Consider the following 14,548-nt stretch of genomic DNA (forward strand, 5'->3'; position numbering starts at 1 on the left):
ACTGTACGCAAGGGCGGGAAAGAAAATCTTCACGACTGCGCATGCGCGAAGGGATAAACCCAATAGCGTAGCCTTAGAGGGCGAAGCCTATACGAAATAGAACTACTCCTTTCTAACTTTCTGTGACCAATGAAAGTTATTGTGTTACTAGGGTTGTTGAAATACTCATGAAATGGGTACTGTATATGAGATGACTGACTTTATCTGGCTGGTCAGTCATTAACCTATGAAGGCATAGTCTTTATAAACCTTTTTAAAACATATAAAGCCGTTTTAAATAGGATATTGTCTTGTGATATAAGATAAAAGTACTTGACTCTAATCTCTGATCAGCTGACAATCAATCATTTTTTATTTGTTACATGAAATTGTACGAGGTACAATTCCAGTGAAATGTAATCCCATCAGCCTTTACGATGTGTGCGTGAGTCATAGATAACAATATATTTAAGCCATGTGCTCTCAGAATACCAAAAACAGATGACTGAAAAAGCACCCTGTCACACACGCCTCTAGTGTTACAACCAATCAATGGTTTTAACACATCGTAGGTAATCTATAAGAGGATTTGACTAATGCTAAAATGTTGTGATCTTGTGCATGGCCATGTGTTTGAAGACAAAAACCTTGTCAAACTCAAGTGAGTAGACTCTTCTATCATGGCACACAATATATCGGTAGAATCAAAATGCAAGCTTGCCATGCTAAATGCTCATTGATCAGAGCAACCTCCAGCATTGAACATAATTTCTGCCTTTTATACGGAATCTGTACTGTTTGTGTAACATTACTGAAGCAGCAGATTAACAAATGAATATAACGCTGCAGGGGGTTGAGTTCTGTCACAGCTCAATGATATCCTCGTGTACAGCTGAATCTCTCTCATCTAGTATTACAGTGCTTAAAGAGGCCACTGAGTCAGTGAGTGTACTACAAAGTTTTCCCATTATGCTACAACTTTCAAAGAGAAGAACTTCAGTACCCTGGGGTATTGTTCATGATTACTGTATAAAGACAAATAGACACAAACCATATTTTTGGCTATTTACCAAATAAAAGCAATCTTTAATCCTCCGAACTAAGACTTGTGTAAAGAAGTAAGGAATGCCCTCTCCATTATCATGTACACGTAACACAAAGTTGAGACTTGAAGAGGATTAACAACCCATTCATGCATTTAAAAAGTAGCAAGCGGAGGAAGTGGAATTTTTAGCTTTAGGAGACTTCACTCTAAAATTACATTACATAACTACTTCTTTCCCCTTCCAAACCTCTTCCCTACAGAGCCAGGACATGTCAACATGCTTTTGCTACAACCAAGAAAACAGTGGATATACTGTACAGTACACAGGCTGTAGCTTTTATAAAACAAGAATAAATCAGTCATGTCACGTGTAACACATTCCTGCTAACGTCAAAGTATCTCTCAAATTTCAACTCCCCTCGTTGCAATATAAGCTAGATGCAAGGCATGTACTCGAGAGTACTGTATGTACTTTAGTTCCTACTAAATAAATGTGTTGACTGTAATATGCATAACAGGTTCCACTGTGCTGGAACTAGCTCAGAAACTATACAAAAGAGAAAATATGGCAACTATTTGCAAGTGGTTAGAATCTTACCCAACAACTACTGTCTGCACAGGGAAAACATTTAGGGGGAGCATTGATTGTTCAGAGGGATTCCATGGCTCAAGCAAATATGTTGAGTACCTGTTCCAATAATCAATATTTACCAAAAATCAAAGTCCACAAGAAAAGAGTAAAATCTGTGAAGCACACTAACATACTTCATAGGACTGTTTCTGGCTAAAACAACTACTGGCATGGAGACATGTAGCCACAAAGTATGTGCAGAGACTTAAAAGCCATTTGGATCTTCCTACTGCACAACTACAATAAGTATCACTGTGTGCTACCAAGTATGTGATTCTAAATCTCAATTTTGCAGTTTTGTCAGCATAGACAAGTTATTTCTTAAGTCAAGAGTGCATTTTATTACAGGAACTGTATACTGCAATTGCAGTAGCTGATCCCTACCGTTAGTTTAAAAAAAAAACTAAAAAATTAGTTTCTGTAAGTTCCTTAAAATAGCCGCCATCAAGTTGGCAATACCAATCCATGGATAGTTTATATATTATAAGAAGTAGAGATGCAATGCAATTCTCCAAAATAAAAAGAATATCAGACCACATTGTAATTGATTTCAGAGTTGACCACAGAGTAATATTAAGCTTTTTTAATGACAAAAGTAACAACATTTTATTTTTTATTTTTGTAAGCCAGTGGCAGCACTTTCAGTGTAAAAATAAAAGAATTTGTGTGTGAGGTGTTGAAAAATATATTATTTTAAATTGCAGTCTGTAGTCAGAGGGGAAAACAGGTAAATTATTTTTCTGTTTCATAATTAAGTAGATAAGATCACGTTTTGTTCACTGTCTCAAGTTGCAGTGTTGCTATGTAAACAATTCAGTTTAAGTTTACTGCGTGGCTGCACAGTGGTACTCAATTACGGAAAAAAGACTGCAACATGAAAACTGACAAGACAAAGACGGTTTCCTAGTGTGCAAGAGAGACATCAACATTGTGCTAAACAATGTCCAGGGAAACTGAAGTGAGAAGCTCAGCTGCCAGTGCATGGGTAAATGTTGCATTTAGGTCTTGAATATGGTTTTTCTTTGCACAACTTTCAAAAAGGTTACCTCACCTTTTATTTTTGCATTTTGTATTCCCTAAATATTAAATGTGTGTGTCTGGGATTATCACGACTCAGATTTATCCTAAAATATTGAGCCATGAACCCAGTGTATAGCAGAAACAATGACTAAATCTATAGCTTGAGATACTGCATATCAAGGTATGCAAAACATTACATAATAAAGGGCATTGAGGTCAGCAACTTGTTGCCAAGAGCCAGAAGGGAGGTTATCTGAGGTCTATCTCACTAAGAGCAAAGGCACACATCACACGCAATATCACCTGACCACTGAAGGAGTGGCAGTCACTGCAACAGACCTTTTTCCTTGAAAAATCTGATAACTTATCCGAAGCTAACTTCAGGTCATCTCTCCGATTATGATTAACACTGCTTGTTTGACAGCAGTGACAAGGTCACCAATACGAGTTTAAAACAGGTCTGTAAGGTGATGAAGTGACAGACTCCTTCATGAGTCCAATCAGGATTTCCCGTTCACTAGCTGGAGAGCTACACAGGAGTGACAGGGGCCAGCCAGGGGGGAGTCTCACTCACTCTGGGTTTCTACAGGTTTTAGACTTTTTTAGACTTTTTAAGACCCCACGAAAACAAAAGGTTCAAGGTGTGAATTTTTGTTGTCACAAAATATCACTTGCATTCAGGACATCCTCCAAAACTGATGAAAGAGTTGACCCCTTTGAATAATTAAGATTTAGTTAGCAACCAGAGTTAGATTGAACTTAATTTTCATTAAACAGTTTTAACACACACCTTCCACTGAAACAGAAATGACATATGATGTGATACGTGACACTGCAAACATTTCCAGGTTCAAATGTGAATCAAACCATAATCAGAAGTAAATAAACAAACTCATCTCCATCAATACATCTTAAAAAACAGTTTTGGATTTTGGAGTGGTGATGGCGTTAAACTAATATTAAAATCAAGCCACACCATGGAATGCACTGCATGGTTTAAGCACACAGTCACATGCAGGCATCTGCATGTTTGCTAAGCATGCATGTACTGTATGGTACACACATGCTTCCTCCCCTCCACACACACTTACCCTGCATTGTTGCTGACTGCAGTGAGACCTGTAACACCGGTCTTCAGTAAACTGTTGATAAGATTCTCTGGAATACCACATAATCCAAAACCTGTGTTGGAACACAAAAAAAAAAGATAGCAATGCATAATAAACAAAAACAAATGGAAGCAACCAATAAGTGATTGGTGGTGAAGGGTTAACTACGATAATATAAGATGGAACTTTCACCTAGTAGTAGATAAGAGACGTGGCAGATTTGGAAAGTAGTTACAAATCACACAGAAAAACCCCAAAGTCCAATATGGTCAACATTGGATCAAGCAGCAGGCAATCCTAGTCATATGGGGATAGGGTGTTTCTAATATTACACTGAGTGATGCAGATTCCTGTTTGTCTGTGTTTTTCCTTCAGATAGAGGTGTGACACAATGGAAAATGTGTAACAAAGTCACTCCGAACTTGACTATTTTAAGAGCTGTGGAATTTACATGTGCTCTTTTTGTGGATGGTATTTAACCACCATGCCACACAGAGTTTTGCTGATAAGTGGTTATTGAACAGACATTGTTGAACATGTTTTTGTACTTTTCGTCTGTTAACAAAACTTGTTGAAAACAAAGGTAATTGGCCAGCACTGTCATTGAGGTGTGCATTTAACCATCCGACAATCTTCGTGTTTGTTTATTGTATATCTTACCTCCCACAAGAATGGTAGCTCCACTTGGGATATCTTTGACTGCCTCTATAGGATCTGAGAAGAACTGAGAACTTCTATGGCTGGAGGTGGAAAAGTAACAGCCGCAGGTCTGTAGAAAGTAGAACAGGAGATGCATAAAACGCTTTAATTTATTTTAAGAGCTCCAACCATAAAAATAAACTAACTATAAGTGATTCTGGATAAAAAAAAACACATTAGTATAATGCTTAAAAATGTAAAAGGTTGCTAGTTAAAACAAACCTGACTGATGCCTAATATGCTATATGCTATAGCTAATATGTTTGTACAGCTTAAATGGTTGATTCAGTTTATTTAGTTGAGGAAGGGAAAGATATACAAAACTGCTGAACAAATCCGACAACAAAAGAAGCAGAGCTTTGGGGTAGCCCACAGACAAGAGTCCCAACGCAACAGTTAGTTGAGGACTCAAATCTGAAATCCTCTGTGTCAACACTTATCCACTGTAACTGTACCTGTGGTGCCAAGACCAATTTTTCAAAAATAATTTTACAGGACCGTTTGCCACTATTAATTTCCCAGACAGTGGCTACAATGGATTGGAACCATGAACTTCACCATACCCATTATATTCACTCTTTAGTATTATGGTGCTGATTAGAGCTGGGCTCGTGATATGAGACTAGATATCGTCTTAGATTTTGGATCTTGTAATATGACATAAGTGTTTTCTTTTCCTGGTTTTAAAGGCTGCATTACAGTAAAGTGATGTCATTTTCTGAACTTACCAGACTGTTGTAACTGTTCTATTATCTGCCTTTACCCATTTAGACATTATGTCCACATTACTGACGATTACTTATCAAAAATCTCATTGTGTAAATATTTTGTGAAAGCACCAATAGTCAACACTACAATATCGTTGTGGTATCGATATCGAGGTATTTGGTCAAAAATATTGTGATATTTGATTTTCTCCCAGCCCTAGTGCTGATTCTGTATGCGTAATGCAATTGCATTGTAAACCTGTAATACTGACATTGGATATTTACATATGTGTGATTTCTGACTGCTTTTAAAATATTGAACTATTTCAAACACTGTTGGTCTGACTTGGAGGAGGAAACTCAACATCACTTTGCATTGGGATGTTCCTAGTCGTCTCCTCATTCATAATTTCCCTTTATCTACAAATGAAGTGCCATACTGTACAACTTGTTATGCAATATTGCTTATTTAACAAAATGAAACATACACCTGTCTATTTTATTATCTATGTATTACAAGAAAAAAGGAATCAAGTCATGATCAGTTAATGGAAAGCTAGTTCTTAACTGTCATCCAGATTGTCTAAAGCAGGGGTCTTCAACGTTTTTTAAACCAACCCTTAACTGAAAGAGAGATGGAGCAGTAGTATTCTAATAGCTTAGAATACTAAGCTATTAAAATAATAATTGTTGGCATGATTTTATAAATTATCATTTAATGTTAAACATACCTGTGGCACAGTGAATCCTTATTAACTGTATCTGTGGATGGCTACCTTAGTGACTACCTTACCTATAGGCCAGTAAGCAGAGATTTATATTTACTAATAATATGTTGGATTCATGTTAAAACATTTAAATTAAAAAATGAGGACCCCCTGCAGTGACTCTGAGGACCCCCTAGGGGTCCCGGAACCCCTGTTGAAGATACCTGGTCTAAAGGTTTAAATTAGTATATCAATTGAGTAACACTCAAGTAGTCAAAGTAACACTGGTTCAAGATAATGCTCAAAGGTTCATGTTACCTCGAGCATTTCCTAAATTTGCTTTCCCCATTAATTCTAATTTCAGACATCACGTTGATTTCCGAAACCATACTATTAATAGACATGACTAACTTGTACAATGTCATGACTGTGGGGTGGAATATGCAAGCACTTTTCATTTCACCTACAACACACCTTGACCTAACTGCTGCATGTAGAGCTGCGGGTTTGACTAATGTGACATGTGATGTGTCTTGTCACTGACACACTGCAAAGTCATATTGTGCGTTACTGTTAATAATATGGTTTCGATTTTTTGTTGACGAAAATATTGAGAATCCCCGCCGTACCCATCAGCTTGAGGTCAATTCACAATAGCATCGAAAAGTCAAATTAAATAAATCCAAAATGATATGTGAAGATTGGTAACTTTCCCTTTCTAAATTCACGTTATTTCCAAAATGTTGCACGACAAATCTAATACAATCTTCATAATATTATGACCTTTTAATCTTGCATCATTCGCAACCATCTCATTTAAACAATGCTATTTCTACAACCAATTAACGTAACCGTTTAATACCAACCTTGGTCAATTGGAGATTAGCCAAATTTAATTGGGTTCTGCAGGGTTTTGAGACGTTTTTGTAGAATAAACTCTGCGCTCTGTACAAAGCTTTGTAGGCCGCCATGTTTTAGAGCTATACACGGAGGATGAGCCGATGAGCAGAGTGAAAGCTCCAGCCGGTGGAAGACAGATGATGTATTCTGAAAGGTCGCAAAATGTGGCTACCAGCAGTGCACACACCAAAAAGTCAGAGCCACGATGACATTGGCTGATGTCTCAATGGGCTGGACCAAGCAGTAGGGGATAGAGGGGGCTCGGCAAGCTAATTTGAATTTAACCCTTTCACCACAACCACAATACGGTGGCCGACCAGGGCAAACGCGCTTTAACGGCCCCCTGGTGTCTGGCTGCAGTAGGCTATAAGTCATAAAACCAACCCGTCCCCATCTATGTTAGCGGATGGGCAAAACAAAAGTTCAAAATACAAATAATTTCCCACCAAAATGGTTTGTGTCATTTTTGGTAGTTCTGTTCATGCTCATGTTTGTTCAAGTGTTATTTTTTTCTGATACGTTTGGTCATTATAGCTATTTGACTCGCGATTGGTCGGGCACGACTTCGATACCCCGACTCCGGTTCCACCCATAGACTGTATAATATTAACAGTATATGGTTCCACCTATGGGTTCCGCCAAAGCATTTCTAAGTAGACCGGTTCTGTATTTGCAGCACGTTTGGTTTCTCCTAAAGGAAGTACCATGGATGTATTAAGACAACGTACATGTTGCGTAACGTTAACGTCATTAATATAAACTCAAGGCTGTACGTATTGGTGATGATTACACGGTACATGTTGTTTTTAAAGCTACCCCAGGCGCACGCATAGACATAAGAACATGCCGCACACAGAAAAATTTTTATGGAAACAGACATGACATACACACGTGAGTAATGCTGCATTCACGTCATATAGGAATAATCGGAAAAATTAGTTTCGGAATGCCTCCTCGATATACAGCTCAGAACAACAACTCGGAAACTCGGCGAAAAATGTTGCTGACTTGGCGGATTGGCGTCATATTACGCACACACATGGCGGATGAATGTCCGTTCTCTTAATACATCCATCACATTTAGGGTTATTGGCATGGATGTATTATAAGAATATTGGTAAGAAACGTTTTATTAATTCACATATTGTAAATAGGTTACAGTTAGAAGCTTTCCACGTAGAGTGACCTAGATAAAGTTGGAAAGGTTATTTATTATCATTAACCCTGATATCAAGTCAGTTAAAGCAATATTTTAGTGGTTTTAAGGAATGTAACGTTAACGTTACATGGTGCAGCAACACGTATGGGACCAAATCACGAATAACATCAAACTGGAAATAAACGGTCCCCTGGATAGCTCAGTTGGTAGAGCGGGAGCCCGTTTATTCCTCGACTCATCGGGCCCGGCTTCGACTCCGACCTGCGGCCCTTTGCTACATGTCATTCCCCCTCTCTCTCCCCTTTCATTTCTTCAAAAACTGGAAATAAATGTGTCAGGTTTAAAAAAGTTAAAGCCAGGCTATGTTTGGAAAACAATGTTTAATGGGGCCTGCAGCTAAATTTAATAAATTAACTACACTAATCAGCATTTGACTGCCTCACCCAAAACCTAGCTTCTAAAGAATTAATCAGGTCATGTCTGACATTTAAGAAGACTCATTGTCCCCACAGGAAAGGTAACTATTGTTTCTGCTTTTGGGGAGCCACTCCCTGCAGGGCCAGACGTGATTAGAACAAAGGAAATGCAAACTCTGTAAACTTGAACAGAATCGGCACTACCATGTGAAACGACCTTTGTCTGTGACCTGGAGTAAACCTGAAATCAGAGGTGTGTCTTTAACCTGGGACAGTTTCCATTCAGGGAAACACCCACAATTCCAAGGGATATAATTCTGATCCTGAGTAAGATTCGGGGCTTCAACTGTGACCCCGCAGGGAGAAGCATGTAGAAGTCCGCTTTTTACAGTGTATTGTTTTGTCATGTCGCATGGCTGCAATCTGTGTCCCCACACGGGGAGGCATGTCTTCAGTCTGCTGCTGGCAGTGTTTTATGTTTTATGTTTTATGTTTGATTGTGTTTTGACTGTTGTTTTCATTGTGTTATTCATTAAACCTCTTGCTTAACTTTCAATTCGACCCCAGCCTCTCCTCCTTCCTCCAGAAATCAGAACGACCACGTCATTTAGATAATTCTTAACAAATGCAGAAAACGCTCTTGTTTAAAATACATATATATAGCGTCCATTTTTTTCCACATTACGACTCGTGAACACACCAAAGTCGCAAAACTACTTCACAAATCGGGAAAAGGCACCATCCCAGGAGCACGTGAATGCAGCATCATCCCTAGCTCACGTGACGCATACTTTAGTCATGGCCGACGACTACAGGCGACAAGGTTTTGAGTTGGAGAGAAGGATATTTGAGTTAGATATCAAGTGTTCCAGTCTCAGAGCTGAAAAGCAAGGTATCGATAAGGCGTTGTTCATTTGTTTTGTCTTGTGGCCAGTCTTGGCACCTCGTATGCGTGGCTATCATTCTTGTTCAGTTCATTCAGAGATAAATATATACGCAGTTTATTAGCCAACTAGCAAGCTAGCTAACGTTATCTAGCGATAGCTAACAGCTTGCAACTATAACAACAGTTGCTGCCTGATGGACATTTCATGTTGACAAATAATACTTGCCCTACGGTTAGTTAACAGGCGGTAAAGTGTTGACTTAGTAGCGTTATAGTAACATTTACTCACTGACCGATGGTTGTTTTTAAATATCTGGGTGCTAACGTAACGTTAAGTTGGCTAACGTTAGCTAAAATGCAGTATTGTTGACAAACGTTTAGCTGACCACGAAACACGATGCTGCGTAGTGTAACCGAGTGTAACCAAGCGTCATAGTAAATTATCTAAAGTTGAGTTAATTATTTCATATTATTCCTTAGTCACTTTATTTCTATTTTATTTTTCTGATTGATTTGACCTTTTTTATTTTCACTTGTCTCTACTATATGTTGCGTCTTTTGTCTATCGCTACATGTTTTAGTAACCCAATTTCTGCCATGCTGTTGTTTGGCACCACTGTTTAGCTCTCTGTTATATTCACCTCTGGATACCCTGCTGTTTTCTCGCATTGTCTGTCAAAGCCCTTTGCAAACTGTTTTTAAAGGTGCTATATAAATAAAGGCATGTATTATTATTATTATTATTATTATTATTATTATTATTATTATATTTAAACATTGGCAAACGCTTAAAATGTTAGTTCGCATTTTATGACTTAATTGTTAATTACTATGTTGCTGCATAGTCACATTGCTTTTAACTTTGGAACATTAAAACTTGTTCTAGCTTCAGTCGAATTGTTTTTGTATTAACATGTAAATAAAAAGCGTCACGTTGGAGACCAGTTTTATTTATAGATCTGTAATTGGTAACCTGTGAACATATCATTCTTCCATAGATGATGACTATTTACAGAATGCGTCTGCCATACTAGACAAGTTGAAAAGCTATTACAGGCAAGGAGGGGAGAGTAGCAACCTTTCCAAGGTGCTTCAGGATTACACACAGGTACTTCATTACATTGAATGTCTAGAGCTGCAATTAATCATTATTTTCATTAGTAATATTTGACTGTTTTCAATTAATCATTTTGTTGAACAAAACCTAAGAAAATAGTACATATGCTGCCCATCTCAATTTCCCCAAACTCAGGGTGATCTTCAAATCTGCATACCTATTCCTACTAATGTATCATGGTTGATTGTATAAAACAAGGAAAAGCATCCTCAAATTTGAGGAGGCGTAACCAGCAAATGCTTGGCATTTTGCTTGATAAGTGACAATCAATCAACCAAAATTGCTGTGGGTTATTTTTTCATTCTTCCCCTATAAACGGCAAACCTGCAGAGTACCCTCAGTTTAGCCTTTTGAGTTCAAAACCATATGCTATACAATATGTACTTTTTGGAAACTGATATCATGGCTGTAAGAATGTAGGAGTGGAAATGTAGTCCCAAGCTGCGAAAGAAGTTGGTACCAAGCCTTAAGAAATGCTTAGGTCAAGGAACATTAAAAACAAGTGTACTGGAGTTGTTGGCTAGTTGAAGGTCGTTACGGTTGTCTTAGTGATGTGAAGTGGTCCAAACACTGACTGAAAAGGCTTTTAGTCTCAAATTGCCAGTAATCAAGCAACAGTTTGCTACTGAATACTCGATACATTGGGAGATAATTAGATATTAGTAATAGCTTTTCAGAAGGGGTAAATAAGAGTTTTGGAGAAGAGGCTACAGCTGTGGCTTCCACTTCCTGGCAGGTATATTATCAGTTTCATTTTTTATTTGGTCTACCTTTTTTATTGATGGGAGAACTCAAAGTAATTTAGTGAGAAGAGGGAGGTAATTGTTTCTGATGACTTGTAGCATATTTTTTGTAAATTTTGAAAATGTTGCTTAGTTTTCTTGCACCTTGTATTCAGTGTCCGGTGTGGGTATATATTTGTTTTTCATCATTTAGGTGATCCTAGACATCACATTTTATGAAGAGAATAAACTGGTGGACCAGGAGTTCCCTGAGGACTGCTCACCATTTAAAATCCAGCAGCTCCTGCAAGACCTGACCGAGCCAGAAGTTTTGGCAGGGAGGCTAGCACCAGCACAAGAAGTGTGTATATGTGTGTCTCAACATGATTTTGTGTACATGTTCTGTACATGTTTTTTTCTGGTTGATTATCAAGTATTTCCAGTCTAGATCCACTTCAATGTTCTCTTTGGTTTATAGTTTTGCAAAAAAACATTTACATTTACTTCCATGTCATTTTCTTACAATATTATTCATGTCTTTTGGTTTATATCAGGTGCAGTCTGTTTTGGGCCTAGAGCTGTTGGAATGCCTCTATTGGAGACGTGGAGCTCTGCTGTACATGTACTGCCACACCCTTCATCAACGAAAACAGTGGATTAAGAAAAACAAGGACACATTCCTTAAGGTGCCACATTGTATTTGTGAACATTGTATTTGTGTCAGCCAAATGTACTTTGTTTTGGTAAAAACAGCCGTTTAGTATTCAATTAAATTTTTTTTATAGTATCAAGTCATAACAAGAGTTATCTCGAGACACTTTACAGATAGAGTAGGTCTAGACCGCACTCTATAATTTCCAAAGCCCCAACAATTACAGTAATTCCCTCAAGAGCAAGCATTAGCAGTGGCTATTGTGACAGTGGCGAAGAAAAACTCCCTTTTAGGAAGAAACCTCGGCAGACCCAGACTCTTGATAGGCGGTGTCTGACGGGGCCTGTTGGGGGTGTGATGAACAGTGGCAGTCATAATAAGGATAATGGAACAGTGACTACAAGGTAGTTGTTGTAGTTCATGTCATAGCAGGGCACAGGAGTGCATTGCGGGATGTAACGTGACACCACAGAGCATGGGTGGATGCAGTGGACGTGGCCGGACATTGCAGGGAATTCGCAGAGCTATGCTCTGCAAAGAAGAAACATAAGGACTCCGGGGAGTAAACTCCCCAGAGTAGGTTAGTAACAAGCTGGAGAGTCTTAAGGGACTTATTTGAGCAACCTGATAGTAAGGAATTACAGTAGTCCAGCCTGGAAGTAACAAATGCATGGACTAGTTTTTCAGCGTCGTTTTAGGGTAGGATGTTCCTAATTTTGCATCCAGGAAGTTTAGCTAACTGACCACTTTCGTCTGGCTTAATTGACAGATATAATTAGATGTCGTCAGCGTAACAGTGAAAGTTAATTGAGTGTTTCCTAATAATATTGCCTAGAGGAAGCATATATAAGGAGAATAGAATTGGTCAAATTGGGATCGCTCAGAGAAATAGGACTTAAACCAACTTAGTGCGATTCCTTTAATGCCAACTAAGTGTTCCAGTCTCTGTAACAGGATGGTATGGTCAATAGTGTTGAATGCAGCACTAAGATCTAATAAAACAAGTATGGAGACAAGTCCTTTGTCAGCAGCAGTTAGAAGGTCGTTAGTAATTTTCACCAGTGCTGTCTCTGTGCTATGATGCATTCTAAATCCTGACTGAAAGTCTTCAAATAATAATAATTTCTATGTAGAAAGTCACACAATTGATTAGCGACTACCTTCTCAAGGATTTTGGAGAGAAAGGGAAGATTAGATATAGGTCTATAGTTGGCTAAGACTTCAGGATCGAGGGTGGGTTTTTTCAGAATATTAGGGGCTGCATAGTTAATTTAAATTGTATTTAAATCCCAATATGGACTCGTGTAACATCTAAAACGCAGGGTGGGGGTAAATTGTTGGCATATGCAGTTTGTTTGTTTGTTTGTTTGTTTGTTTGTTTATTAAGATCCGCATTAGCTTCGGTCTGTCTTAAATGGTTTGATTAGGCCTAATGCTCATTAGACTCTGATATTTTAATCCAGTGTATTCAGGAAGGGGTGCGCTACCTAATGCGGATGCTGCAGGTGAGAAACTCTGTGAAGCTCAACGATGGGGTGGTGCTTCATGACACTGCTACAGCAAGCTTCCTATCTGAAGGTAAATATGCCAGCAGTTAATACTGTTGTCCTGCTTCAGTCCAGTGTAAGACAATTCTTCAGTTAAAGAAAACCATTCAATTGGACCATGTGATCATACTCAACCACCTTCTTATGTTTCGGCCAGGCATCTTCTCAGACACACACCTGTTGACAATGATGTACATCGGGGAAATGTGTTTCTGGGCAGTCAAGTATGAGGACTGCAGCGCTGACACTATGGATCGCAAAGAAGATCGCCTCCAGTTTCGGGACATTGGCACACAGATCCTCAACAAATACGTGCTTGCATGTGAGGGCCCTCTGCAGGGCCAGGGCTGGAACACCGAGAATGCCAAGGAAATCCTTAGTATTTTACAGTGAACCAAGCTGCTCCTGTGTTGAAGATGCCCTCAGGCACAGATCTAAGTTCAGTATTCAAATGTGTGTCAACCCCAAATAAAAATGGAATCCATCAGGTGGGGTGTAATGTTGTGGAAGGTTTAGGGGGAGCATGGGAAGAAAATGTTTGAAGAAAAGATTCTTTGGATCAGTGTCTACAGGCAATCTCATCCCATGCCCAACGGCCCAGGCCAAAGCAGGTGAAAGAGAGGTTAGAAAGGATAAGGTAGGTGGTGTAAAACTGGCAGGGGCTGCAGAGAGTTGAATATTTTTTTGCCCCTGTCCTGCTGAAAAAGCAGTTATCATCTTGATTCCAGACTGTTGCCCGGGACACTTATTTTGCCCTGAGAATGTGTTATAATAACATTAATATGAATATAAAAAGGGTATTAATAAAATTGACCTTTTTTCTTTCATTTTTTTAAGATTAAAAGTTTGAAAAGCTGGAAATGAGACATTGCACAGTAACATTTTATTTATTGTTTTGTTGCCATTTTGTTATGCTTTTAATATATTATAATTGCATATACATTATATATGTATGTGTGTATAAAAATATGCACACTTAAGGCAAAGAAAAGGTGTTCAAAAACTGTTTGACAATGATGTATTAATGACTATTTGAAGTATGTTCAGATTTGTTCATACCAGCTTTGTAATGCGCCACTTGTATCCCCATCTATTGCAAGTTCCATTTTCTGCCACTTCAATAATCTTGATAGTATAACTATTAGAGAACCTGTGTTGTTTGGACGAAAATCATTTTCTGTTTTTTATGTCCTCGTTGACAATAAACGCGCGTTGTTTTAAGAAAAACGTTTATTTTACATTGTAACTTAAA

The 14,548-nt window shown here is 38.4% G+C and overlaps 2 protein-coding genes across 3 annotated transcripts in view; one reads left to right on the top strand and one right to left on the bottom strand.

The window, feature by feature from the left end:
- Positions 1–7,048, bottom strand: part of oxct1a (3-oxoacid CoA transferase 1a) — a 49,971-nt gene extending 42,923 nt beyond the window's left edge. The window contains exons 1-3 of the mRNA XM_028579018.1: positions 6,764–7,048; positions 4,445–4,553; positions 3,767–3,857 (exon numbers count right to left, since the gene is read on the bottom strand). Coding sequence (XP_028434819.1) covers positions 3,767–3,857; positions 4,445–4,553; positions 6,764–6,868 — 305 coding nt within the window. The 5' untranslated portion in view covers positions 6,869–7,048. The remainder of the gene's footprint in view (positions 1–3,766; positions 3,858–4,444; positions 4,554–6,763) is intronic.
- A 721-nt stretch (positions 7,049–7,769) lies between these two features.
- rimoc1 (rab7a interacting mon1-ccz1 complex subunit 1) lies at positions 7,770–14,431 on the top strand. 2 transcript variants are annotated; one of them, XM_028578313.1, is made up of 6 exons: positions 7,770–7,914; positions 10,257–10,366; positions 11,312–11,458; positions 11,652–11,783; positions 13,213–13,327; positions 13,454–14,431. In XM_028578313.1, exons 1-6 carry the CDS (start codon positions 7,848–7,850, stop codon positions 13,687–13,689), a joined length of 807 nt encoding a protein of 268 aa, XP_028434114.1. In that variant the 5' UTR covers positions 7,770–7,847; the 3' UTR covers positions 13,690–14,431. The 2 variants fall into 2 exon arrangements, with proteins under 2 accessions (XP_028434114.1, XP_028434113.1); XM_028578312.1 differs by lacking the exon at positions 7,770–7,914 and adding an exon at positions 9,098–9,264.
- The last annotated feature ends 117 nt before the right edge of the window (positions 14,432–14,548 follow it).

The sequence above is a fragment of the Perca flavescens genome, chromosome 5 (assembly GCF_004354835.1).
Source record: "Perca flavescens isolate YP-PL-M2 chromosome 5, PFLA_1.0, whole genome shotgun sequence".
In the NCBI taxonomy this organism is placed as follows: domain Eukaryota; kingdom Metazoa; phylum Chordata; class Actinopteri; order Perciformes; family Percidae; genus Perca; species Perca flavescens.